General features: G+C 35.7%; 2 protein-coding genes across 2 annotated transcripts in view; one reads left to right on the top strand and one right to left on the bottom strand.

Moving 5' to 3' along the window:
• The window catches only part of LOC137405864 (uncharacterized), a 405083-nt gene that overhangs the window by 46270 nt on the left and 332763 nt on the right, over positions 1-26050 (bottom strand). The window lies entirely within an intron of this gene.
• LOC137406388 (uncharacterized) lies at positions 1216-21600 on the top strand. Its single transcript, XM_068092964.1, has 6 exons — positions 1216-1472; positions 6860-6998; positions 7941-8064; positions 15591-15756; positions 16375-16522; positions 20950-21600. The coding sequence occupies exons 1-6, from the start codon at positions 1296-1298 to the stop codon at positions 21306-21308; spliced, it is 1113 nt and encodes a 370-aa protein (XP_067949065.1). The 5' UTR covers positions 1216-1295; the 3' UTR covers positions 21309-21600.

The raw sequence follows: 26050 nt of genomic DNA on the forward strand, positions 1-26050 counted from the left end.
TTCGGATAAACCTTTTCCAAAATGGCGATCATCAAATTTCCAAAACAGTTGATTTCTATCACATAATTTGTTAGTTAAAACTTTCTTGTCCAATCACATATTTGGTATCAAAATGATGCCCAGACTCTTAAACTTCGTTTGGTGAATCAATAAAACCGATGTACCTAAACAGCTAAGCAATAGAGCAAATCAAAGCTTAACCCGAGTACTTCGGGAATGGGCCCTGGAGAGCACAACTCTTCCCGAGGTATTCGGGAACAGTCCTGAGTGGGTTAAAGCGCAAATTAAAACGCTCAGAAGAAAAGTGTGCAAAATGACATCATTGCATGTCATTGCATTTACTAGTTTATGTTGCAGCTTTACGCGTTTCTATTCTGTTGGTCTCTTTGCAACGATAGGCGTCATAATCCCATGTTCCTTTAATCTGAGCTTTTTGATTACGATAAAGTTTTATAAATTCTAATCTTTAAACATCCTGGCAATTAAATCACTTCAGGCATCAAAAACAATCACAAATGATGGAAAAATACTGATACTTTCTGATAAAATTTTTAGAAATTTTGTGAAAGTTCATCTTTAAATTTGGATCCCTGTCCTGTTACCACCTGTAGCCATTCCAAGTATAGAACCCCGACCTTGTGTTCACAGACACTATAATAGACTTGTGGGCCAAATAAAAATGATTCGCTGGGTGAACAAGGAAAGTTGGCTATCTGGGGTATTTTGTGAACTGCAGAGTTACCGCCCACAAAATTTCTTATTTGTACAATCTCAGGCAAAAGATTTTTTGAATGAATGAAAAAAAGCATTGACAAGTGTTACCACGAATGTATATTCATAGCAAAATCAATAACAGTCATGTGAGTTTGTCAGCGGTGTAATTTATTTCTCTGGATGTTCACCTCGGATGACAAGGGACAACATTATTAGTTTTATGCAACCTTTATGTGACTGTGAGTTCAGACACCTTCAACATTATCCTAGAATATGTACCTATAATTCTCCTATTATCAGCCAAGAGGGGGGGCGACGGATTGTAGCCTTCACCACCCATAACTATGATCAGCCAATAAGAGAACTGCAATAGCAAACTGATCCAATCAGCATCCAAATAGAACTGTATTAGCCATTCTGTAGATCAGAATAGATAACAAATAGTGCAGCTAGTCTTGCAAGGGATTCACAGATATACAAGCAATTCTAGAAGGTGGTGATTACGGTGTGGTTCACTCAAAACTTTGCTACGACATCGTTTCTTCTCGGCAACACAGACAAGACTCATAGCCGAAAATAGCATGGATTCTTGGTTTTTATCAGCAGTCAAAAGTGGGCCTGGAAGTGAAAAGAAAGTCTCGGAGGACCCAATGAGAAGACTGTGTTTGGGACGACTAAGGAATGTTCCGGCACAGACCGTGTGCATCCTGCTCGTTGTCCTCCAAGCCTTCTTCCTCAACATACATATGGTCTCAGCGGTAAGTCTAGTTTGCTATAAAACAGTGGGACCACATTCTAACAACATATCTATTTTTTGTGTTTAAGGCATAGCCTACAAGGTAATCTAATTTTACAATTTTTTATCATTTTATCATCTCTGAGCTCAAGCTAGACCATGCCAATAATTACATTAATGACCTGCGCTGGACCACTACACAGTACTCCATTCTGTAAATGAGTTGGCAAGAGTCTGTCCATATCAACTGCAAAAATATTTATCTTCAAAGCTGGTACAAGCAGTTACTGCTATTTTTCACTCCGCTCAACTCCGTATCATCCAAATTTTGGCGCAAGTTCAAAGGAACACCCACAGAGCAATGACTTAAACACCGTGTTGATGACCTCCCATATTATCTTACAAAAGCTAACTCCAAATAACGATATGTTTTATGTTATATGTGAGCCTAAACAAAAATCAACCTTTTCATCCTGATAACAAAGTCACACTAATTCCTATTGGTAATAGAATTCATTATGAACAATCTATGATTATGGTAGCCTGTGGTCCAGATTGACTCTCATAGATTACTACAACACCTAGTCAGTGATCATAGAGCAGTGCTTGCTTATTTATTTTCATCGCTAAACCCCCTACGGCTAATGGAGGCAATCTTTCACCCCCTTATTTTTAAAAAAGGCTCAAAACAATGAAAAACAGAGATATTCAGAATATATAAAAACAATATCTAATTGGAAGGCTATTCTACCAATAATCACAAAAAGAAAAATGATGCCTGAGAATAAAATTTGTTATTCATTTATGCCATGATTGTTTATTATTTGAACTTGTTAGTGGGTTGTTACTAGTTATAAAAAAATTGTAATTCAGCTTTTTGTTAGGACAAACAAATTTTCCTTGTCATTTCGATTGGTCCTTGCATCCAGCGAACAACAGCTTACACCCCTGATCGAAAAACCCTCTCATAAAGTGATTTAGACTAGTGATTTACTGTAGCATACATGCATGTAAAATAAACTATTTATAAGGAGTAGAAGATATTTTACTATCATTATTAAATGACGGACATACTCCTAGGATCTATTATAAACTGAAATCCTTTAGGTGTTAAAGTGCCTTGACCTGTTCTGAGATTTGTTGACAAGTCGGAATAAGATTTGATCAAATATAAAGTGAGCGATAGTTGGGCTCCTTCTAAGGCTATTGCTAACAAACCATCAAGTATTTTATTATGCAAAATAGATTTGCTGGAAGTGTGTCAAGTGAGATTACCATTTTTCGCTTGGGTTCTGCTTGACATAAATCATTATATATTTATTTAAATAAGTACGGCTTATGCTCCTGTCAAATAAATCACTATGGCCCCAGTGGTTTAAATCCTGTTCGCTTTTACTTGGAATTACGCCTTCAACATTTTTAACATTTGAGGCATTCGTAGACATCTAGGATCCTCACTAGACTACATATGTATATAGTACTAGAAGACTGGCTACGTTTAACATTAAATATCACTTGTAAAATAATATCAAAGCATTTTGCATGCACAACACATAAAAAATAAAAAAATTCTCTAACTTGTAATATGCAAATACATATAAGTTTTACTTTTATTCTTCCACTTGATGACATGCTGAGTTGGAGAGCTTTTTTAGATATTCTCAGCAAATGAAAGTCCAGATTCTTGAGATGAGTGAAAGCTCAGAAGAGGTTTTATAGCTTCATTTTTTAAATTAACAAGTTAGTTGGGGGCCAATAATAATGCTTTATAACTAAAGTTTCAATAAAAGAGCAAAGCTAAATTTTTAAACGTATAATAGTTTGTGTACAATTGGACTTGTCTTCTCTCCTTGTATCGAAACTCAAGCTATAAAATATCGATAGCCCTAGTCCATTTGCCTCTGTTCCCATCCAGTCATCAATTAAACACTTTAAGTAGCTGTGCTCTCTTTTCTATCAAGTCTTCAGGAGAAATTACAACTTGTGGTTAGTTCACTCATACCCGTTCCGTTTATCGTTTGAACTGGTTTTTCTTTTCTATTGGGTATCTGCAACAGTTGTTATAGCTGTATTGTCTTGCTAGGCCCATCCTAGGGCTAATAGAAAATGATATTAGCCAGAAACCTCTCTAAGTAGAAAATCAGAGGTTGGTTTTTATCTCACCACACAAAAATTTTGAAGAGAACCACGGTTATGTTTTAGTACAGACATAGCCTAGCAAGGAAATGGTACAATTACAGCATTTGTAAAACTTTGAAAAGCATGATAAATACTGTAGTTGTATATCTGAAAAAACTCCGCCGAGCTGATGACAATAGTGCATGTTCACTGCCGGGTCGACGATGATAATACCATTACTTTCCTTGGACATACTGTAGAAGAATGTATGTGAGCTCTCAACATATTTTATCAGATAATTTATAACAATAGAGACCAACCCAACACTTAATTTGATCTTAATGGATTAGCAAGAATTACTTTTTATCCACTACACTATGAGGAATTGTACACTACTAGTGATTCCATCAACTGAATATCTATAAAAATGGACCTTTCAATGAGTCAGACCTAGCAAGTTTCGCTTAAAGTACTTTGTATTCATTGTGTGACCAAGGGCCAAAGGCTTGATCTAATTTTCTAAGAGAGTTGGCACAAAAATAGGAGAACAGTATTGTACTGAATTCTGACTAACTGTAACATGTGCCACCACGTGTTCACTTTATATGTTATCAATCAATCTAAATTTTTCCTTATTCGTTGGTCCTGGCACAGCATGCTTAGGGAAGTGAGGGATTGTAGTGATGTGTGAGCTATTGCTACGACTAAGCTCTGGCTTATTAAATTATGCTTGTCATGCCATCTGCAGTGTGCTTGCTGCTAATTTTAGATGTAGCGTGTGATCTTCTTTCCTAAAATAAAGTTTAATTCTTTAGCTGATGATGTTTAGCTCTATAACTCCAGTGAACCTTAATTTCCTAGCTGCTGTAGCTAGCAGGAACAATAGGTGCTAATTTGCTGCATATAGCATCGCAATTTATCACAATCTCAATGTTGTGCCAACAGTTTTATTTGTATTCTAATAAACTCGTGTCACTAAGTATCAACATAGCTTCTGTGAAATACGTCACATGTTATTACCATCGTATGCAGAAGCAAATTTTTCTGTAAAAGTACAGGATAAATCTTTTGATTTTTAACTGCCGAACAATTCACAATGACTCTATCATAAATGCGGCAGGAAATTATACACAGCAATGAAGTATACAGAAAGCACAGAATGAAAAGAGGTGACAACAAATGTAAAAAAAAGGAATTCTGCTGCTGATTTTGTTGAACAATTGAATTTTTTGCTAATTGTTATACTATATAATAATATACAATATAATATATAATAATATATATAACACATATATATAATAACCACAACAATAATAACCAAAATAACAATCACAACCACAATACTAATAATAATAATAAACGGGGGGGGGGGGAGAAAAGAAGTAGAAGAAATGGAAAAGTACAGAAAACTGAACTTTGAGCTCCAACTATTGCTGGACAGAAGACTAAAAGTGATACCCATCATCAGTGTAGCTCTCGGAATAATAAGCTGCAGAATTATGTCAAACCTGACAAAATTAGGAGGAAACATCTCCTTCAAAACAATACAAAAATCGACAATTTTAGAAATGTCATATTTTGAAGAGGCTCTGCAGTAGAAGAAGACAGTGACAACCCTCTGGCCCTTAAATAGGCTCACAACCAACCCTAAAGGTTGTGATAAAAACCTCCCATAGTTTTTACTATAATAAACCCTGTATCCGTATGTTTGTCTGTCCATCTGTACAAAGTCTTGCTGAGAAGTAAGGAGAAAATAACACATCACACTGTATTCTAACTTTGCTATTAGGATTAATGGAACTGCACGCTAACCAATGCACCAAGCAGTCACCTTGCCGCATTTCAGAATAATTGTTCACATATTTATTACACATGATTATCTCTCACATGATTATGAGACTCCCTGTATGCTGCTAGTAGGAATAATAAGGCTTAATAAAAATAATTGAATTTAGATAAAATATGGAAACATATATCCTTAAGCCCAGCTAAAATTACAACCATCAACTAAGCTTATTCCTGTAAGTACTTGCTGTCACCTGCCAACACCGTGACATCCTTGCTATAGCGATTTACAGTAGACGCTTCTACAATTCATACTTCTTTTAACATGAATTGCAGGTAACGTAAAGAATTTATGTGAAGTTTTTACTTCGTACTACATAAATTTGTTTATATAACGTAAAGTGTCAAATTGGGCGAGTTCTCAAATTTGATTTAAATAGTTACCTATCTCGTCACACTTGCGAAAGAACAAACGGTGTGCGTATAGCATTATATCTATTATATATAGCCTACAACTTTCATGACATTGTAGGTTATCGTGAGCAATGGTCAGAAAAAATGTGTGAAAAAAACAGAGAATAGAGAATAGGTGCACAATTGTTCATAAATACTTAAAGGCAATCAATTGGCGCAGGTAATACAGCGCCGGTTCACAAATAGGAATGTCACGAGTCGGAGTATCGTCGAAAAATTATTTTTATCTTAACCTTGACCCTTCGATAAAATAGACGAAGAACAGGTAGTACTGCTCTTTTACAGTAAAAACATTTTTTATTTTGCTTCATTGTAGACGTATAAAATATGTTTGTTATTAGTTTTACTTTACAGAATAGACTGCTGTTTAGAAAATATAAGCAAATCGTTGTAAATGAACGTCGAGAATGTGCAGTCCCCATCAACTTGTTGTAAAATTACCGCAATCATAGTCTTTAAAACCAGTGAGATTGATCATAAAAAGGAGACCAGTTGTCGACGCAAACTAATAGTACTGCAGTTACGGTACATCTCACAAATTACGAAATTATGTCTAGTTTTTCTTTTCTGTATGGCCAAAGGGATGAGTTTGAAAAGATCTCGGAATGAATTAGGCAATTTACATGTATTTTACTGTTCGTATAACATAAAATCCTTATAACATAAACGTTTCTGGAGCGGATTATTTATGTTGTAGGGGCGCCGACTGTATACAAATACCGTGCTAATCATGCCAGCATGCTCAGCAGCCATTTTATGTTTGTTTACGAGTTCTTGGCTGCATAATTGTAGCTTTCTTTAAAAAGTTAGCATTCACCTGGAGTGATTTCTTGGTTGAGTCCGAGACAATAGCAAGCACTCTCATTGATTGAGTAGATATGTGACAGTGTCTGGTGAGTGGTGAGTCATAGTGATTACTAAGTCTAGATAAATGGCTAATGAGCGGTGAATACTGAAGGGAAGCAAGCTGAAACCAATTATAATCTGGGGCAAACTCACGGATCTTATCTTGCTGCCTCTGACTACTTGCAGTACGCTGATCAGAAGCACTGGCTCTGGTTTATTGCGGATGCTTTGGTCATTATTCTCTTTATCTCTTCCTTCTACCTAAAAGAGTGGAGACTACAACGAGTTGCTGTGAAACATAAGGAAGAAAGTGGATTCGCTAAAGGTAAATTCTTACGACAATGAAAGTTTTGAAGGAAATTCTCACGACAATGACAGTTTGTTGTCATGTGTGTGCCTGATAGAGGGAAATTGACTTGTCATCATTATTGAGTTAAAATTGAAACATTTGTTGACTGAATGGTGTTCGAAGAAATTTTATTTACTGGCAGCAGTGTATATAGTAACAGACCCGCTGCCATTTAATATGATATGCCAGGCTAAATTTTACTGTTGAGCATAACCCCTGGTTTTAATTCTATCAGAAAATGCAAAGCCAGGCAAAATAATGAAACTGCAACCAATCGGCCTCTATGAGTCAGGGTTTGTGAAATACTGTTACAAGGGTTTAAATATTTGATTATAGCTTACGTTTCTACAGAAAATTTAGTATTAAAGAATTTCTAAAAACATGTTTTTTGGTTCTTCTAAATAATAAATTCTATTCTCAATGCTAATGTATACAGTAGCTTCAATAAAAGCTGTATGTTGAAACATGTATGTTGGGTGACAAACTAAAGCCCTAGGTTTTTAAAGCATATAGCCCTGTTCTTTGATGTTGATTTCATATGACAAATGCAAGTTTCCAATGAATTTTTTTTATATAATCCTTTAACAGTAAGGTATCTCTAAAAACACCCTGTACCAAACTATATTAGCCCAGTGTAAAAACAACTATATGAGCATGAAGGGAAGTGTTGAAATTTTTGTTTGCTATATGAACACCAACATGAACCGCTAAAAATCTATGTTTTTCAAGGTTAAACAACTTGAAGGAACGCATTTGAAGTGACAATTATTCACTGTAGACAGCATGTTTTTATTTACTGTAGGCAGTATGTAGGTATTTACTGTAGGCAGCATGTGGGCATTTACTGTAGGCAACATGTGGGTTTTTACTGCTGCCACCACTGCTGCCGCCACTGATACTCTCTGTGTCTGTATGCAGGTTTACCATTCGCCTCTCTCGCCTGGCTTGTATACGGAGCAACACTCGGTGCAAGAGTGTCTGTTATATTTCTCCATGACCTTGAACAAGAGCTAGAAATCATAGACTTAAAAACTGCCATATGGTAGGTTATGTGCTGCTCTCATCTAAGCTGTACATTTTATCAATATGCTGCCAAAAATACTTAAAAGGACTATAGTTATGTAAATATTTAAGTTTAACTCTTTCGGTACTGAATTAAATTTTTTATCGGGACATAATTAAATATACATTAAAACCTAATATTTGACAAAGGTGCATATAAATTGTCATAACTTTTGAACCACAGAAGTATAAAAATATTTTGATACATAATTAAACAGCATAAAGTTTTATATCAGCTGATGCCATGAAAATGTCACACATGTGTTGGAGAATGAGCTCTGACTCTTTTCAGCCATTTTTACCCCTACCATGGACATGTCTGAGTCAGACAGCTTATCAATATTATTACATCTTACAGCATTCCTAGTACTAAATATAAATCAATCACTCTTAGTAGCAATATTGTTCAATAGATAATCACTCAAATTCCATTTATCTAAAATTAATGAAACATCAGCAATTGTCATGACTGACATGACTGGTTTCTAGTAAGAAGCTCTGATGAAAAAATGTATGTTGAAGCGAAACTACACTCATTACTGGCTGCACAACACTGGTAGATGATTGGTTCATTTTGTGTAAGTACAGGTACAATAGGCTGATTAATTAGCTACCCACCAATCAGAAACATTTTGTATGAAGATTACTAAAGCCTAACCATGTGGCTTTTTGCCATAAGCCAACTCTGTACCGAGCCGCGCTACTTGTCTCGTGGTACAGAGTGAGTTATAATATTTATATTTTTATAGCACTCTACTGAAGTATTAGGTGGAAATGTAATAAAATGCATTTGAAACCTTAAAATCTCGATCGAGTCTAAATTCTGACCCCTATAGCCCTATATCCTGACCCTCATCTTCTGCAGAAGTAATGTTTTTTTAGTGTAATCTGTCAGGCATCAAACGAAGGTTTTGCGATAAAATCATAATGTTGAATGATTTTGGCAGGTTTCATTTAAACAACCCTCGTTGAGAAAACAGTTGAGAGCTGTAGTTTTGAGACCACCATGTTTCCTTCCTTACTGTGTATAGATAAGTGATTACAGTCTAATGTCCATATTAAGCATTTCATGTTCTCCTAACTCAAAAGGTCCCACATGACAATGAATGGGCTACTTGAGCCAGAAAAGGGGTGCAAATTACCATAAGGGGCAAGAATACTAGTGCAGGGGTGTACCATCACTCCAAATATTTTAATTGTAGTGTAGGGGTGTACCACCACTCAAAATAATTTAATAGTAGTGCTGGGTGTACCACTACTCAAAATATTTTATTTGTACTGTAGGGGTGTACCATCACTCAAAATATTTTACTAGTACCGCAGGAGTGTATCACTACTCAAAATAATTTAATTGTAGTACAGGAGTGTATCTCTGTTTTTGAGTGTTTTAAAATTAGTTTGCTAACTGGCGTCAGTCAGACATTTAAAGAAAAGAATATACGTTTACAACAATCTGAGAGTTAAAATAAGCTAATGCAAACTCTGCCTGCTAATTAACTTTTGTCATGATAAGGTGTCAGATGTTTTTAACAAAAACTAATTGAATATTAAATTTGAACAACTCAAGTTTTACAACTCTATGTATCACTACAGCCCTTGTTGCAATGCTTTAACATAGTCATGAGCTGTAAATCAATATAATTTCTTGCTCAAAATGTAAATTTTAGTTGTCAAATATTTTTAAAGCATTAAATTGGCATTACCAAATCATTATAATAGAAAAATCTAAATATTTTGCAGACAATTTAAATTTAAAATTAGGCAGTTGAATGAAAACTTATTTGGTCAGCTATAAAATACATCACTCACTATAGACTGGCTTCTGTGTAACTAAAAAAAAGGTTTCTAGCTGTAATTTGGTTTACCAGAAGTTTAGGTTGTGTTCACGTTTTGTGTCTCCAGTATCTAAAGGTCAAAGGGCAACATCATACCTCTTGACCTCCTTCAGCGCTCTAATGACTGTTACGTCATTAACTATAGCCTATTTTTTCAAAGACTCTTTATGTATGTTTGTATGTATGTCTGTATGTATGTCTGTATGTATGTATGTATGTATGTATGTCTGTATGTATGTCTGTATGTATGTCTTTATGTATGTATGTCTGTATGTATGTCTGTATGTATGTCTGTATGTATGTCTTTATGTATGTCTGTATGTATGTCTGTATGTATGTCTGTATGTATGTCTGTATGTATGTCTGTATGTATGTCTGTATGTATGTCTTTATGTATGTCTGTATGTATGTCTGTATGTATGTCTGTATGTATGTCTGTATGTATGTCTGTATGTATGTCTGTATGTATGTCTCTAGACTTTTACAGTTGAGCAGTTCTCTGAGCATTCATTATTTCATCTTTATAGATGTTTTTGCCAAAGTTTTAAATCAAAAGTTTTTCTATCTTTTTTTCTCTAACCTTGAAATGAATCATTTAAATTTTAAGCGTCATATATGTTTAAAAGTTACATACAATAATCAATTTACTTTGCAGTTTGATTTAAATATAACTATCTAGGTTTATTTTCAGAGGTCTGGTAGGAATTTTCTAAATGCTGTAAACAAGCAAACAGAAAACTTCACCTAATTATATCTGGCGCCGTTTACATGTAATTCTGTTTTGAGTGAGAGCCTAGAGGGGGTCCAAGTATAGAGTATGGTAAAAAAGACAAACATAAGAAAAGTGTCTCGAAGATATCAAGTCACTCGACACACAGAATTAAAGCACAGAGGGCAAACTTTTCTCCTTGCCAAAATTGAGTAAAACTGGCCAGAAAGGTATACGGATAAGAACCGCACAACCAAGTGTACAAATGTGGGGGTCTATGCCCACTTATGGTATATCAAGTTCAGCTCAGCTCAATGAGCTTCATTTGGTTAGCTAGTTAGGTAATCTCTTGGACAGTGACTGTAATTCTAGTAGGCTTAAAACTGGCAGCAACATAAAATCGTTATCTTCATCGCTTTGTGGCCAGTTATCAAAGTTGCCTCAAAGAGTGTAAATCTACAGTAAAAATTGAAACATCATGTATATTGTATATTGCACGCAGTACTTATGTTAGGTATCGATAGTTGAGGTATTTGAACTTGACACTTTAATTATTTAATCTCATTAAATCTTACATTGTGTAATATTGATTGACTATAGTTGGAAATAATTACTTTATTTGGTGAATTACATTTATAATATATATAATAATATAATATTGTTCATAGACCAATCTAGTGTTGAGCATTAATTGTTTTATGCTCTGGAGGTTCTGACGCTTGTTACCTTTATAGCTGGTCGATGGTAAACGCATTAATTTAAACCCACATAACTGTTTGATTACTTGCTACACTCGCATCACAAGTCCATAGACATAGAGTTATCTTTGTATTTCCAAATAAATTCTTAAATATTGAAGCCATTTTTCTGCCCCAAACTTGCATAACAATAGCATTTTTACATAGTTTTTCAACTTTTACATAGCTCTTTACGAAATATCTGTTAGGGGAATATTTGTATCCCAATCATGTGAATAAAATAATAAAAACTATGAAGCGTAAAGTAGTGCCATTTTACTCGTGTTCTTGCATCAGTCATGCACGAGTTGCTAAATCGTTAAATACTGTTCTTCAAATCGCGTTTCACCTATTTATCAACAGAAAGAAATCGTCTGGAAAATTGTTTCTAATCAAATGCTTCTGCCTCACAGATCACTCAGTTTGCAGAAAACTTTTTAATTATAGTTTCACTTATCTCTTCTCTTTCACGAATGTCGGCCATTCGCACGGCCATTCACTTGCTGAGTTTATTAAATCATCTTTGGTTATTCATCTGAAAAATTTCCTGTAAATTAAAATTATATGACTGACCTTAGAAACGGAACAAGTTAGCGGCATGTTTTATATCTGGACATGTCTTGAGAGATTAACAGTAGTTAAGATGTGATTGTCTTGTGACAAGATAAGTTTCCTGCTTCGTTAACTTAACAGTGGCAGTTCTGTCACACACTGTTTCCATGATGCGTATGATTGGCAAATCTGAGCAAATCTGCGAGTTAACCTCACCATGAAAACACCATAAATCCGCAAGCTAAGCGAGTTTTGCAATTTGCAAAACTTTATCAAATCCGTCATGCTTGCAAATTATAGAAACAGTACTTGCAAATGATGGGCATTAAAATACCGTGCGGCTATTCAATTTAACACATATTTAATAGTTTCGCCGTCTTTTCTCGATTGAGTTTCGCGTGTTTGCCTCACTAAAATGTGCGTCACTAATTATTAACTTATAGCATACAATTCCTTACCTTTTTTCAACTGCTAGTGCTGGAGTGGTGCTGGACATGCCGGAGTCAGTCCGCATCATGCGAACGTCCATAGAAACACATAATTCGAAACTTGCCCACAACTCCAAACCCGCATGATGCGCTTCATGCGTGTCATGGAAACATAGTGACATTTTAGCAGAGCTACAGGCTACCATCCATGAGGCGAGTGCTGACCTTCCCTTCTATCCCTCTCTCTTACTCCTCTCTCTCTCCCTCTCTCCCTCTCTCCCTCTCTCCCTCTCTCCCTCTCTCCCTCTCTCCCTCTCTCCCTCTCTCCCTCTCTCCCTCTCTCTTTCTCTCTCTCTCTCTCTCTCTCTCCTCTCTCCTCTCTCTCCTCTCTCTCCTCTCTCTCCTCTCTCTCCCTCTCTCTCCCTCTCTCTCCCTCTCTCTCTCTCCCTCTCTCTCCCTCTCTCTCTCCCTCTCTCTCCCCCTCTCTCCCCCTCTCTCCCCCTCTCTCCCCCTCTCTCTCCCTCTCTCCCTCTCTCTCCCTCCCTCTCCCTCTCTCTCCCTCTCTCTCTCCCTCTCTCTCTCTCCCTTTCTCTCTCCCTTTCTCTCTCTCTCTGTTCCTCTGTTCCTCTGCTCCTCTGCTCCTCTGTTCCTCTGTTCCTCTGTTCCTCTGTTCCTTTGTCCCTTCTCTATTGTCTCTTTTATTCTCCTTCTCTTTCTGTCACCCTTCTTTCCGGGGCACCCTTCTCTTCTCTCCCTCGCTTCTGTGTCACCATCCCCTAACTCCCTTCTTTTCTCTTTCTTTCTTTCTCTTTCTCCTTTATTCCCTCTCTCTCATTCCCTCTCTCTTCTCTCACTCTCTCTCCCCCTCTTTCCCTCCCCCTCCCTTTTTCACTATGTACTAACCATCTATCACGAAACCTGCTCAGGTTGTATGTAAGACAATAAAGTTACAAGTTCAAGGTCACCTATATTAATCTACCCTGTTCTATTGTTATTACTGCAAACAGAAGTGTTGCTATGACATGCTTATAGTTTTTTGCAACTTTCCATAAACAGTGTTACACTATAAAAGTGATGTAAAAGGGCTCCAACACAATTAGCATTGAGTCTGAGCACATCAGTGCTTGTTGTGGTAAGAAATATCACCGTCAAGTCAGTGTTCCAGTAAAATACATTGCAACTGTTACAAAGAACACTTGAGGGCGTATCAACAAGTACCTAAATGCTTTGACAACAAGTAAATTCTTACTTGGTTTACCTTCATCAATTTTAAAGCGAGCCACAAATTTAGGTATTGTCCCACGATCAAACGAGCTGATGCGAAGTTTGGGAATTTTTATGATAAATGCATGTGCGCACAACTTACGAAAATTATTCAACAATGAGACGAACTCTTGTAATAAAATTTCATCAACAAATTTAACCATCGTTTTGTAGATTAGTTAAAGTATAATAACGATACAAAACACATATAGGCCTATTTAAATATGCTACCAAGTATTTGTATATTCCCGAAAATCTCTTAAAACTTACCCATCTGATCCGATTATACACAAATAGACAGATTTATTAGGACGAAAATCGTCACAAAACGCTTGAAAAGCTCGGTTTAATAAAAGTTAAGACCGGAAATTGAAATGGCGGGCAACAGAGAATAGAACGATTAAGTCGTGCGCATTTCGCGAAAAAATAACGTGCACATTTTACCAGTCTGTGGCATTGTTTACTTGTAATCGAATTTATTCGAAGGTTTCTGTAATAAACGTAGACCGTTTGAGGCGTTGACCGATTTATAGGTACGAAGTTGTGTTACACAGTTTATCAGCCTATGTTTTTTTTGTCCAATCACCGAAGGTTTCATTTTTTTAAACGTTAGCCAAAATTCTTTACAACTTATGTACAAGCTAGGGCCGAACTACAACGCCCCTTTATGACGAGAACATTTTTTAATTTGCTGAAGTTTGCATGAAACTTTCAGACGTGTGAATGCTCATACTCGCTTTCTGTTAAAGATCGCTATTAAAACCATTCTACATTCAACGCAACCAACTTTCAAACTGTGTATAGTACACAGTAGCTTGCCATTTTACTTCTAATTTTGCATTTCAGAGCTATAATAAACATATTTCTTTATTGTTGTTGAATTACATACATTACAGTAGATTAGGCCTACAGCTTTATAACACTTTTATAACAGCTTTTATTTTGCTGCAGTTTGCAGAAATCTTCCAGATGCGTGAACGCTCATAGGTTTTCTATTATTGCTGTATTACTATATTAACAATATTGGTTATTCTAATAATATCAGTGCATTTTACTTCTAGTATTGGCCAATATTGCATTTCTCCTATTGCAGGGGAGAGATTATAATAGACATATAATATTTTCCTTTCATTATTGCTGCTTGTCATGACCAAACACTTTTTAAATAAATTTTCTAAAACTCTATATAAATACCACAACTTTTCGATATTGTTAGCTATGACGTTTTGAAATGTAAACAAAATTGTGCATTGGTTTTCTATTATTACTATATTAATAATATTGATTATTTTAATAATATCAGTGCATTTTACTTCTAATATTGGCCAATATTTCATTTCTCCTATTGCAGGGGAAAATATAAACATCTTTTCCTTTCATTATTGCTGTTTGTTGTATATAATAACACCCACACCCAGTACATTACAGCTACCATTGCAGTTATCCTGTTGCGCTGCAGTGCCATTTGACTGCTAATATTGCATTTCTCAACCATCAGTACCCTTTCTTTTTTTCCAATATCACTTTGGTCGTGGGCTGTATGACAGTGGAATTTCTAGTTTATATTATGCATTTTGTCTACCATAGATAGGAACTTTTGATTGTGAATACTTACTAAAATGACCTGAGGCCAAAATCTAAGCTCTCCTATAAATTAGATAGTACGAAGTCTTTTTCATTGTTTATGGCAGCATTCCTTTTCTCAAATGGGCAACCTCCTAGTGTTATGTCTGTTTGAGTGTGCTTCAGATGGTCATCATGTACTAGAAGTGTTCAAAATGAAAATAATTTTCGTAAGGCATGCTCAATACTGGGTGCCAATTCGATACTCTCTAGGTTCACATGTAACGAAGGCAACTAAATGCTAACTAAATGCTATATCTGGTGAAAATAAGAATTCATCTCTTAGCTGTACATGTCCTCATAAGAGACTTGCCTACCCCTGTTCACGGCAACTAATCTTTTGTGTGTGTTTGTTGTAGTGGTACTGCTATAATCTGCATATTCTTCACATGGGGACATCACCACAACCATGAGTCTTTGGCACGGCGGGCATCTATCTTGTCACTTGTCAAGCTATTTACTATAGATGTTCTTGATACTGTGGACATATTAGATGTCTTGTTTGAAACAGCTGCAGACCACAAAGTAAATTATCTTATGGCTTCATTATTTAGATTGTACTAGTAGATACCGTAAAACCTCTATTTGAGTGCTATGGCAATGAATTTTACAACACTTTTCTTATAGTGGTGTTCTATTAAAGGCGATTTTCAGATAAAGGTGGCTTTCAAAAAGAGATTTTACATGTAAGATATCTACAAACCTTATAACTAAGAAGTTATCTTCTACATGCAAACATAGGAATCGCAACCCCTATTAACTAATCACTGTCACGACTTAAGATTTGTTCTAAATTGAGCCAACAAAGGGCTTTTGTTTTTATGCCACTTGTAGCTTTGACCTGCTGCTTTGCTAAACATATTTACCATGAGGAGACAATTCTGATGCAGAGCTGCTACAGTAATTGCATCTCTCCAGTGAGCATTTTGCTAAATGATAAACCTTAATACCATTAGTTTGTGCTTGGGTCAAAAATGCTAAAATTCATGAATAACACTAAAAAAATTAAAAACTTTAATGTTTATATAGTAAACATAACGGTGTGTTTATAAGATCTTTTGAAGTACATTTTATATGTCATTATGTACATTATATAATACTGTTCTTCAACATCTCAATATTATGTTATTTTTGTTACTGCAGGACTTTCCGTTGGTACTAGAGGATGTCATATTGACTGTAGTAACACTCAATCTTGTCCGTCCAGCTGCTTCCTTGACCAGCCTTTTTATCGACCACTTCGGAAGCCATATCGGCTCTCTAAAAGTGAAAATTGTAAAATCACTTTTTGGTAAGTCATCATGCATTAGAAATGTTTGTAGGTTTGCTACCATCATTTCTACATATGAAACCTAAAGAAATAAAACAATTTCTTTTCATGTTTTTTATTTATTTATTTGCTCTTGTAAATGAGCAAATAATTATAACAATATAAATGAATATAATAATTGAAAATCATAATTATAGGAACTATAACTGTCGATCAATGCTTTGGCGAGATGCTTCATGGAAGTGAGCAGGTCTTTCAAAAAATTACACTGAGAGGCATTTGTATGTGGTCAGGAAGTTTAAAACCTACAATTTTAAACTTTGTGATACTTCCGTCTTATTAAAGACACATCAAAACTACAAGCAAACTCATTGTGTACAGCAAGCAACGTAGTACAGGTCAGCACAGTGTTTGCATACGGCCAAGAGCCGCCTGCCGCAGCTTTAGTAAGCTTAGCAGGAATCCTTTCTGGTTAGTGAGTAGTTAATTAATTATAATATTTTATTATATCTGTATTTAACTGAGAAATAACAATCTGCTGGTTACTTTGAGCTAATAGAGCTAATGTTCACAGCCTGCTCTGGGCCAAATTTTATTTGCAAAAATGTTAAAATTATATGCGCAATGACCAGCTGTATCAGACGTATTGCAGTTACCAAAGCTTCCCTAATTGTAGATATATATTTCTGATAATTGTCTATTTAGTAATAAAACTACTGACGGTAGTTATGCTGTTTCTAATAATAATAATAACTTCAGCGTGGTTCGAGTTAAAAGTGATATAACTATTACTGAGGGTTACAGCATTATTATTATTATTATTGTTGTAAAAGTTTTTCTTCACAGTTGTGTGGTGGTAGGTGACTGGTTTTAGTCCGTGTTGAGTCCGGGTCTAAACAAAAGGCCAAAGGATCCAACATCTTCCTCAATTCCACTAAGAGAGGACCTTCCTCAAAATGTGAGCTGTTCCTAAGATGGCCGTCTTCTGTATAGTCTCAAAAGACATGTTCACTCCCACCTCCGCCAAGTATGCTATATGCCTCAATGATATTGTTCTGAGCGCACCAATTACTATTGGTATCACTTCGGTCTTCACCTTCCACAGTCTGATTATCTCGAACCCAAGCTCTTTGTATTTACCAATCTTCTCATCTTCCTTTTGTACCACCTTTGTGTCTCCAGGTATTGCTATGTCTATGACCTGGCACTGTTTGGTTTCTTTATTTATTAGTATCAGGTCTGGTCTTCTAGCTTCAATAACCTTGTCTGTCTGCACATTGAAGTTCCATAGCAGCTTCACTTTCTCATTCTCCAATACAACTTCTGCACCGTGGTTTTATCATTGTTTTGTGTGGGGCAACTCATGTTTCTTGCATATGCTCCAGTGCACTGCACTTGCCACTTTGCCATGCCGCCCTTTATATTCTGTCTATGCAATTTTACTGCATTCGCTGACTATGTGGAACAGTGTTTCATCTTTCTGACTGCACAATCTGCATTTCGGATCGTTTGTTGACTTTTCTATCTTGGCCTTCCTATACAGCAATACTTCAACTTATGAGTGCTCCAACGTACGAGAAACTTGAGATACGAGCCAGCTTTTAAACAAGTTATATCACTAACATACGAGCCATGTTTGAGATACGAGCACGTGAGTCAGTTGCCAAGTATGCCGAAGGTGTTTTATGAGAACAGCATCACTTTGTATTTTTCAACTGCTCAGGTTATACTTTAGTACCGTGTTTTTGTGCGCGATTTTCAGTGCAGTAAAATTAAAAGTACTGTGCGTAGACCGAAAGTTTGCCAGTAAAATGAAAGATGAAATGCAAAGAAAAAGCAAATGATAACAATTATTAAACGGAAAATTATTGAAAAATGTGCGAAGTGTGTATGCGTGATTGAGCTAGCTCAGCAATATGACAGAAATACATTCACAATTATCAAACAGAAGGATTATATTCTGAGCATTGATTTAGTTCGCAAAAGGACTAACCATAGTTTCGAAACGGCGCAGCGATCTTCACGACCGCTGATGGTGAGGCTGCTCAGGCATTGGATAAAAGATCAACAATTGGCCGGTGACAACGTAACTGAACGATTCTATGTGAGAAAAGGCCGGTGCTATCTATCAAAACTATAAACATTCGGACAAGTTGGCCAGTGGCCGTACATTAATTGTTTGTGACGACACCTGTGTTCGCCCTAATCGCAACATGTTGAAAGGGCGACAAAGGCAAACCTCCTTAGATAGGTTTATCTTAAAACGGCCGGCTAGTCGTGAAAGCGAAACGAAGGAAAAATTAGCTAACCAGCGAGAAACTTCCAACTACCTTATGAACACCGAAGAAATTTTAATTACGTAAAGTTAAAAATGAAAGTTTGTTTTTAGGTTTGCTTCTAAGTTTGTCTTTTAAGACTTTGATAAAATCCAAATTTATCAAAGTCAACTGTTGTAATGAAGGATAACTCTCTATAACTCCCTAGGATATCTCCCTCCCTGGCAAATGCTAGCATTAGCTGTTATTGTATGTATTTAATCTTACATTTTAATTAATCACATTTTCTTGCATTATTTTTTATTTGTTGCTTTTTAAAAGCTTATGGTAAGTTAGGATAATAACCAACATGTTTTTTCTGTTACAATATCTTGTTTTAAGTGTTTTATTTGCATTTTTTTAGAGTATGGAAACCAATCAATATATATTTAATTGTTCTATATATAAATAAATTGCACCAACATGCGAGTAAATTGACATACGAGCTCAGTCTCGGAACGCATTAAGCTCATAAGTCGAAGTATGACTGTAGTTGGTTCTTAATGCTTGATCCTGAGCAGCAATGATCAGGCTTTCAGTCTCTCGTTTGAGACTTCCCCTTTTCATCCATTGCCATGTCTCCTTTGCTGCTTGATCCTCTGTCTGTCTTAGATGTTGTCCGTTCATTGGCTTATCATGCCAGTTTTGTTTTCGTTCAGTTTTCTGATGGTTTCTATACTCTTGTCTTCCATCTTCACTGTTGGTATTTATGATCTTACCCGCTGTTCTTATAAATTCAACTGGGCTGCCTTCTGTGTACTTTTTCAGACTGTGACTTTCATAATTCACAGTTTCCTCAACACTCATTAATCCTCTTCCTCCTTGGTCTCTTTCAACATATACTCTATCTACATCAGATCTTGGATGAAGACCTTTATGCATTGTCATCAATTTCCGCGTCCTTCTGTCCAGTTGCTGTAACTCAGCCTTCGTCCTCTGAATAATCCCTGCTCCGTATCTGTATTATTATTATTGTAAAAGTTTTTCTTCACAGTCGTGTGGCGGTAGGTGACTGGTTTTAGTTCGTGTTGAGTCCGGGCCTTAACAAAAGGCCAAAGGATTCAACATCTTCTTCAATTCCACTAGGAGAGGACCTTCCTCAATATATGAGCTGTTCCTAAGATGGCTGTCTGAGACTATATATACAGAAGACAGCCATCTTAGGAACAGCTCTCATATTGAGGAAGGTCTTCTCTTAGTAGAATTGAGGAAGATTTTGGATCCTTTGGCCTTTTGTTAAGGCCCGGACTCAACACAAACTAAAACCAGTCACCTACCACCACACGACTATGAAGAAAAACTTTTACAACAATAATAATAATTATTAGGTTTTACCAAATATTTAATTATGTGCCTGTAAAACAATAATTGGCCAGCGAAAGAGTTAAGCAAATGTCAAACATAACTTTTACCAATTAATTATGGCTGCAAATTTATAATGAAATCATTTTTACGTTATTTATCAATTGTTTTTGTTCAAGTTTACCCTCATGTTAACTAACGCTATTATATTAGACTGATATAAATGGCCACTCAAGTGATTACCATGAAGACTCTTGACCCTAAAGTAACAGTATTGGTAGTAGTTAGCATCTTTAGTTGCTGGAGCATCTTATATGGCACCTGTTAGTGGAAAATAACAAACTTTTGAAAGGCTTTCATTTGAAGATTAAAATTGTTTTAGCTTTGAAAATAATCAAGCTTAGTGTTGGCGCTCAGCTAGTTTTTCCAATGATTAAGAAATCATGAGAAAAATTTCCATCCACTAATTTTTCTCATGAGTAAAAATGGTTAGAAACTGTTGACTGTCTTCCATACTGGCTACTCCGTCATCCATTTGGGTGTCTTGTTACACAGTTTGTATGTAATATAGTAAATAAGCTACCAACGGCCTGCCATGCACTGCTTAATCCTGATTGGCCAATTCACCTCAACAGCGACCAGTTAAAACATGAACATATACATTTTGAAGCTAGGTTGCTTTTTAATTCTTATTCTCTACTCTCCATGCTATGCCGTGACCGTTACTTATTTGTGCAAAGTTTTGGTAGAGACTTTTGGAGTTTGTTAGGAATTTAACTTCAAACCATTTTAGTTGCATTTACCGTGCTAACATCTGTTATTGATTTGCAGAGCTCCTGCTACTGAACATTCCTCTTCTGACCATCCGAGTCTACCTGGCAGTCAACTATGATGAATCAGTTTCTGTGTTTCTTGTCAAAAATATACTCGGGATTTGCTTTGGCCTTGTTGAGATATACGACTGCAGCTATGAGATCCACTCTAGCAAATCTGAGGGTAAGGAGGAGCTTACAAACACAACACAGTTAAAACTTGAAAATGGAACAAATGGAAAAAATGGAACAAATGGAAAAAATGGAACAATTGGAACAAATGGAACAAATGGAATGAATGGTGTCAATAGAGGTTACGTGATGTCTAGCTCAGAGACTTTACATAATGGAGAAGACATAGAAAAAACAAGATTGTGATTGTTTTTGCACGCAATGTATTTTTTCAAAAAGTTTTTACCGCTAGTTTTAATGGGTGCGAAGAGTTTTTATCTTTTACTGTTTTACTTTGCATTCATTGCTATTCTATTATTTCATCATGACACAAGACTGTAACTCATTTGACTGCAGGGCAATATAGATCACTGTCTACAAAAGTATTACTCTAAATTGAGCGGTGTTGGGCAACTCCAAAGATGTATATGATATTCTGTAGTTATGAGTGCGGCGGTTGAGCCAAGCAATATAGCACAACTCCAAATACACTAACAAATACAACTCACATAGTAAATTTTGTTAATGCAGACATAGCTCAATAACTGTATTCATTGTAGTTCAAATTCCATCTTCGAAATCTAGCTCTAGCTTGAGTTCTGTGCATCAGCAAATGATTGCATAAATATAGTAACAAAAGAACCCTGACTTACATGTAATTGTTTAGAAGCTAATTGTTTTAGCAGACATATTTCACTAGTACTTGTAGACATATTTCACAAGTGTTTGTAGACATATTTTACAAATACTAGTAGACATATACCACAAGTACTTGTAGAAATGTTTTTAGCACAAAACCTTCTTTCTGGTTGAATGGTTGCCGGCTCTGTCATGAACTAGCCTATTCAAGAAGAGACAAATTGCTAGAATAAGTATTCAAATATAGCTAATAAAGTTGACCAAAGTAGCTTTGAAATGTGATGACACAGCGTCTAAGGAGACTTTTGGAGAAGGGAGTTGTCAGCACATCCAGAGAACAACACCTGATGCTGATCAAATGCATTTGAATCACCCTCATTTTCTGATATGAGCAGCTGACTAACATTTCAAACCTATACATTGCAACATTTCCCGGTTCACTCTACGAACATCTCGATAGTGAAAGATGTCTTGTTGCCGTATTTTATGGTTCGCTGCTACTCTAATGTTCTTATTTAGATATTGCTTGATAATGAACCTTTAATACTACCTACAGTTTTCATAGATAATTTATTATCTAAATAAGATTGACAAAGGAGTTGTGTGCACCAACATAAAACTTGTTTAGTATGAGTAACTTGCGGAGGCCACTCAAGTCTAATATTGCAATTCTACTAAGTAATATATTGAATGCTAACTAAAGGTTGTTTTTTGTAAATACATACCCTAGCTTCTTCTGGAAAACTGTTTCAGTTATCAAAACATTTGGATAAATCTATGTTTAAGCAAACCAGACTATGTAAACAATAGTTAGGATTGTCAATACAGATCGAAGCTATATTCAAATATTTATGTCTTCATCTAGCGATAAGCGTTAAGCCATACCAGAAGAAAAATGCATGCCTATACGCGCAGAAAACTGCTTGAACTCACACCGCCAACAAGACTGTTGTAATCAGTATATAGTTGTAATAGGCACTGCAGCTAGTACAGTATGCCTTGCAACAAAATAAACATGGTACACAGAAATAAACAAAGTGTACAAAAATAAACAAAACACCTCCATTTAAAAGTCAAAATGATAAATGTTGTATATGTTGAAAAAAATACTTTTTTGTGCTAAAACATTTTTTATCACCCACACATTGCTGAGCATTCAGCTAGTTTTATATAATTGCTAAAAGCGTGGAATCTGAAACCGATACCAAGATTAGCAGCCAAAACATTCTTAAAGAAAGTAAATAAGAGTATGTTGTGAATATACAGAGAAATCTGGAGTAAGATATTCTGGCTTGTGCGGTAATTCTATATTAATAAACCCCACATTGTCATTGCGCCTGTCTGTTAGTCTGTGTGAAAACTATGCGCCTCCACGTTGTTTGGCCGATTTCATCCAAACTTTAAACACATATATGATCCGTGCCTTGCGCCAGGTCGCCAAAAACATTCAGTTTCAAAATTTCATCTGTTTCCTGAAAACCAGACTCTTAAACACCCGCCTGCTTGGAAATTCAAGAATGCATCTTCACTTGTAGTAAGTACAATTACCATAAGTGTTCATGAATTGTTGTCATGAAAGTTGTGTAGCGATTTGCATTGAAAATCTACACGCATGCTGCGGGCTCTCCGATTAGAAAATGAAAAAACCTCTGGCAAAGCTGGACTTAATGCTAGTTTTGACTACAACTATGGCATTACTGGATCGATGGCAGCATATGCCCTTTATCACACATTCTGTTAGCATCAAGCTAAACAATTTTATGCAAATCAACGTAGTGAGCCTGAGATTTATTTTGCAAGCTTGCATTGATGTGAGTGGCTTGAAAGACTTGCCAATTTTAAGCGACTGTGTCAAGAGTTTAACTCACACTTACAAACAACAGTTGCATATGTATTTTGCCGATCCTGCGGCTGTAGCGATTTTTAAACCTACTTGACTTTAGCTCAACACCAATGGCATCTACTAACTATTGAGTCACATCTACTTAAGGAGCCAGAGGAGATGCCGAAGAAATTACAAACAACTCTACCAGCATGGCATGATAGTTACCTTGAAAAGTGATGAAAAAAATTCGATCTTGATTAGACACTAACTCTTTCATGTACATACTAAACTTATATGTATGTGTACGTACTACACTTATACATACATGTATGTACTACACTTATACTTACATGTATGTACTGTGCTTATACGTACATGTATGTACTACACTTATATGTACATGTATGTACTACACTTATACGTACATGTATGTACTACACTTATACGTACATGTATGTACTACACTTATACGTACATGTATGTACTACACTTATACGTACATGTATGTACTACACTTATACGTACATGTATGTACTACACTTATACATACATGTATGTACTACGTACTATGTACTACACTTATACGTACATGTATGTACTACACTTATACATACATGTATGTACTACACTTATACGTACATGTATGTACTACACTTATACGTACATGTATGTACTACACTTATACATACATGTATGTACTACACTTATACGTACATGTATGTACTACACTTATATGTACATGTATGTACTACTCTAATACGTACATGCATGTACTACACTTATACGTACATGTATGTACTACACTTATATTTACATGTATGTACTACATTTATACGTACATGTATGTACTACACTTATACTTACATGTATGTACTACACTTATACATACATGTATGTATTAAACTTAAATGTACATGTATGTACTACGCATATACGTGCATGTATGTACTAAACTTATATGTACATGTATGTACTGCGCTTATATGTGCATGTATGTACTACACTTATACGTGCATGTAATGTATGTACTACGCTTATACGTACATGTATGTACTACGCTTATACGCACATGTATGTACTACACTTATACATACATGTATGTACTACGCTTATACGTACATGTATGTACTACAATTATACTTACATGTATGTACTGTGCTTATACGTACCCGTATTTACTACACTTATATATACATGTATGTATTACGCTTACACAGTAGAGTACATGTATGTACTACGCTACAGTAATTTTCTGATCAAGTACAGCAGCTTTTTGTAGGCCTCGCATATTCACAAGTGTTTTATTATGTTATTTCTTTAGGTTCAAAAACAAATCTAACAATTCAAAGAAACAAGCTTATTATATGCCCAAGTTATCAATAATTGTTAAAGGTTGACTTGCAACAAAATTCACATTACAGTTATTTGGTATCAAAAGATTCACCATGTTTTACTCTGTTGTGTTGTAGGTGCCAAATGTGTGGAAAGGTGATTACAAGCTCTTTAAAGTTCAAAAACGAAAAGCCGCCGTAGATTGGAATCTATTTATTTTTCTGACGTAGTCATGATAGTTTGGTTATTGTCTTGTCACGTGATGTTCTCACATGAATTGAAAGGCCAATGAAAAGCTCAATATAAGCTTATCGTAGCACTAGTTTATGACAAACACTTCGGGTTTTACCGAAGACCCCGTATCAAATATAGATGCTCGCTACTTTACAGTTTTGTTTCGGCCTGGTCTAATCGGCAAGTCGTAATCTGATCATGTGACCCAATACTTCGCAAATAATTTTTGCAGCACTTTTCGATTTTTACAGATGACCAACAGGCTTGTTATGATTATCAGACAATGATGTGTACTCCTTCGAGGTAAGGTTAAAAAATTAAATGAATTTTTACAGTAAGTTATAAGATATCAGTGCTAAAAGTGACAGCATTACAATGACGACAAAATAGACGCGTAAGAACAATAGACATAGTTTTATTAAATGCGTGAAGTATATTTGTAAAATTATTTCGATGAATAAGGTTGCACGAAAGTTTAAACAGAAACTATCTCTCATAACTACATCACACTTGAGCCGCTTAAGAAAGAGAATCCAAACTACGGCTTCTCGTGTGGCAGCTATTAACTGTTCGTTTTTTAGCTTTTAAGAGCTTGTATTCCCATTTCCATATATTTGGCACTTACAACGCAACATAGTAACACATGGTGAATATTTTGATATCAAATAACTGTAATGTGAATTTTGCTGCAAGTCAACCTTTAAGATGCAAACTGAAAGCTAGTAAAAATACATGTATGGCTACTTGATTATGCTGTTTTATCCAAAAAACTAGTTAAAGACATTATGACAAAGCTGCTGCATTTTGTATCACCCTTTAAAAGCTTTTTGCATAAGGACTTTTCACCTGTTTTAGGTTTTTATAAGCAGTATTATATTGTCTGTACATAGGCCTACTCAGAGTAACTTGTTAGTCCCTT

Source organism: Watersipora subatra, chromosome 10 (genome assembly GCF_963576615.1).
Source record: "Watersipora subatra chromosome 10, tzWatSuba1.1, whole genome shotgun sequence".
Lineage (NCBI taxonomy): Eukaryota > Metazoa > Bryozoa > Gymnolaemata > Cheilostomatida > Watersiporidae > Watersipora > Watersipora subatra.

Excerpts from the sequence above, each read along its gene's own strand:
- LOC137406388 (XM_068092964.1), top strand. The coding sequence starts at position 1,296 with ATGGATTCTTGGTTTTTATCAGCAGTCAAAAGTGGGCCTGGAAGTGAA. Across the intron at positions 1,473-6,859 it reads ACATACATATGGTCTCAGCG|TACGCTGATCAGAAGCACTG; the intron begins GTAAGTCTAGTT and ends GACTACTTGCAG. Across the intron at positions 15,757-16,374 it reads AAACAGCTGCAGACCACAAA|GACTTTCCGTTGGTACTAGA; the intron begins GTAAATTATCTT and ends TTGTTACTGCAG.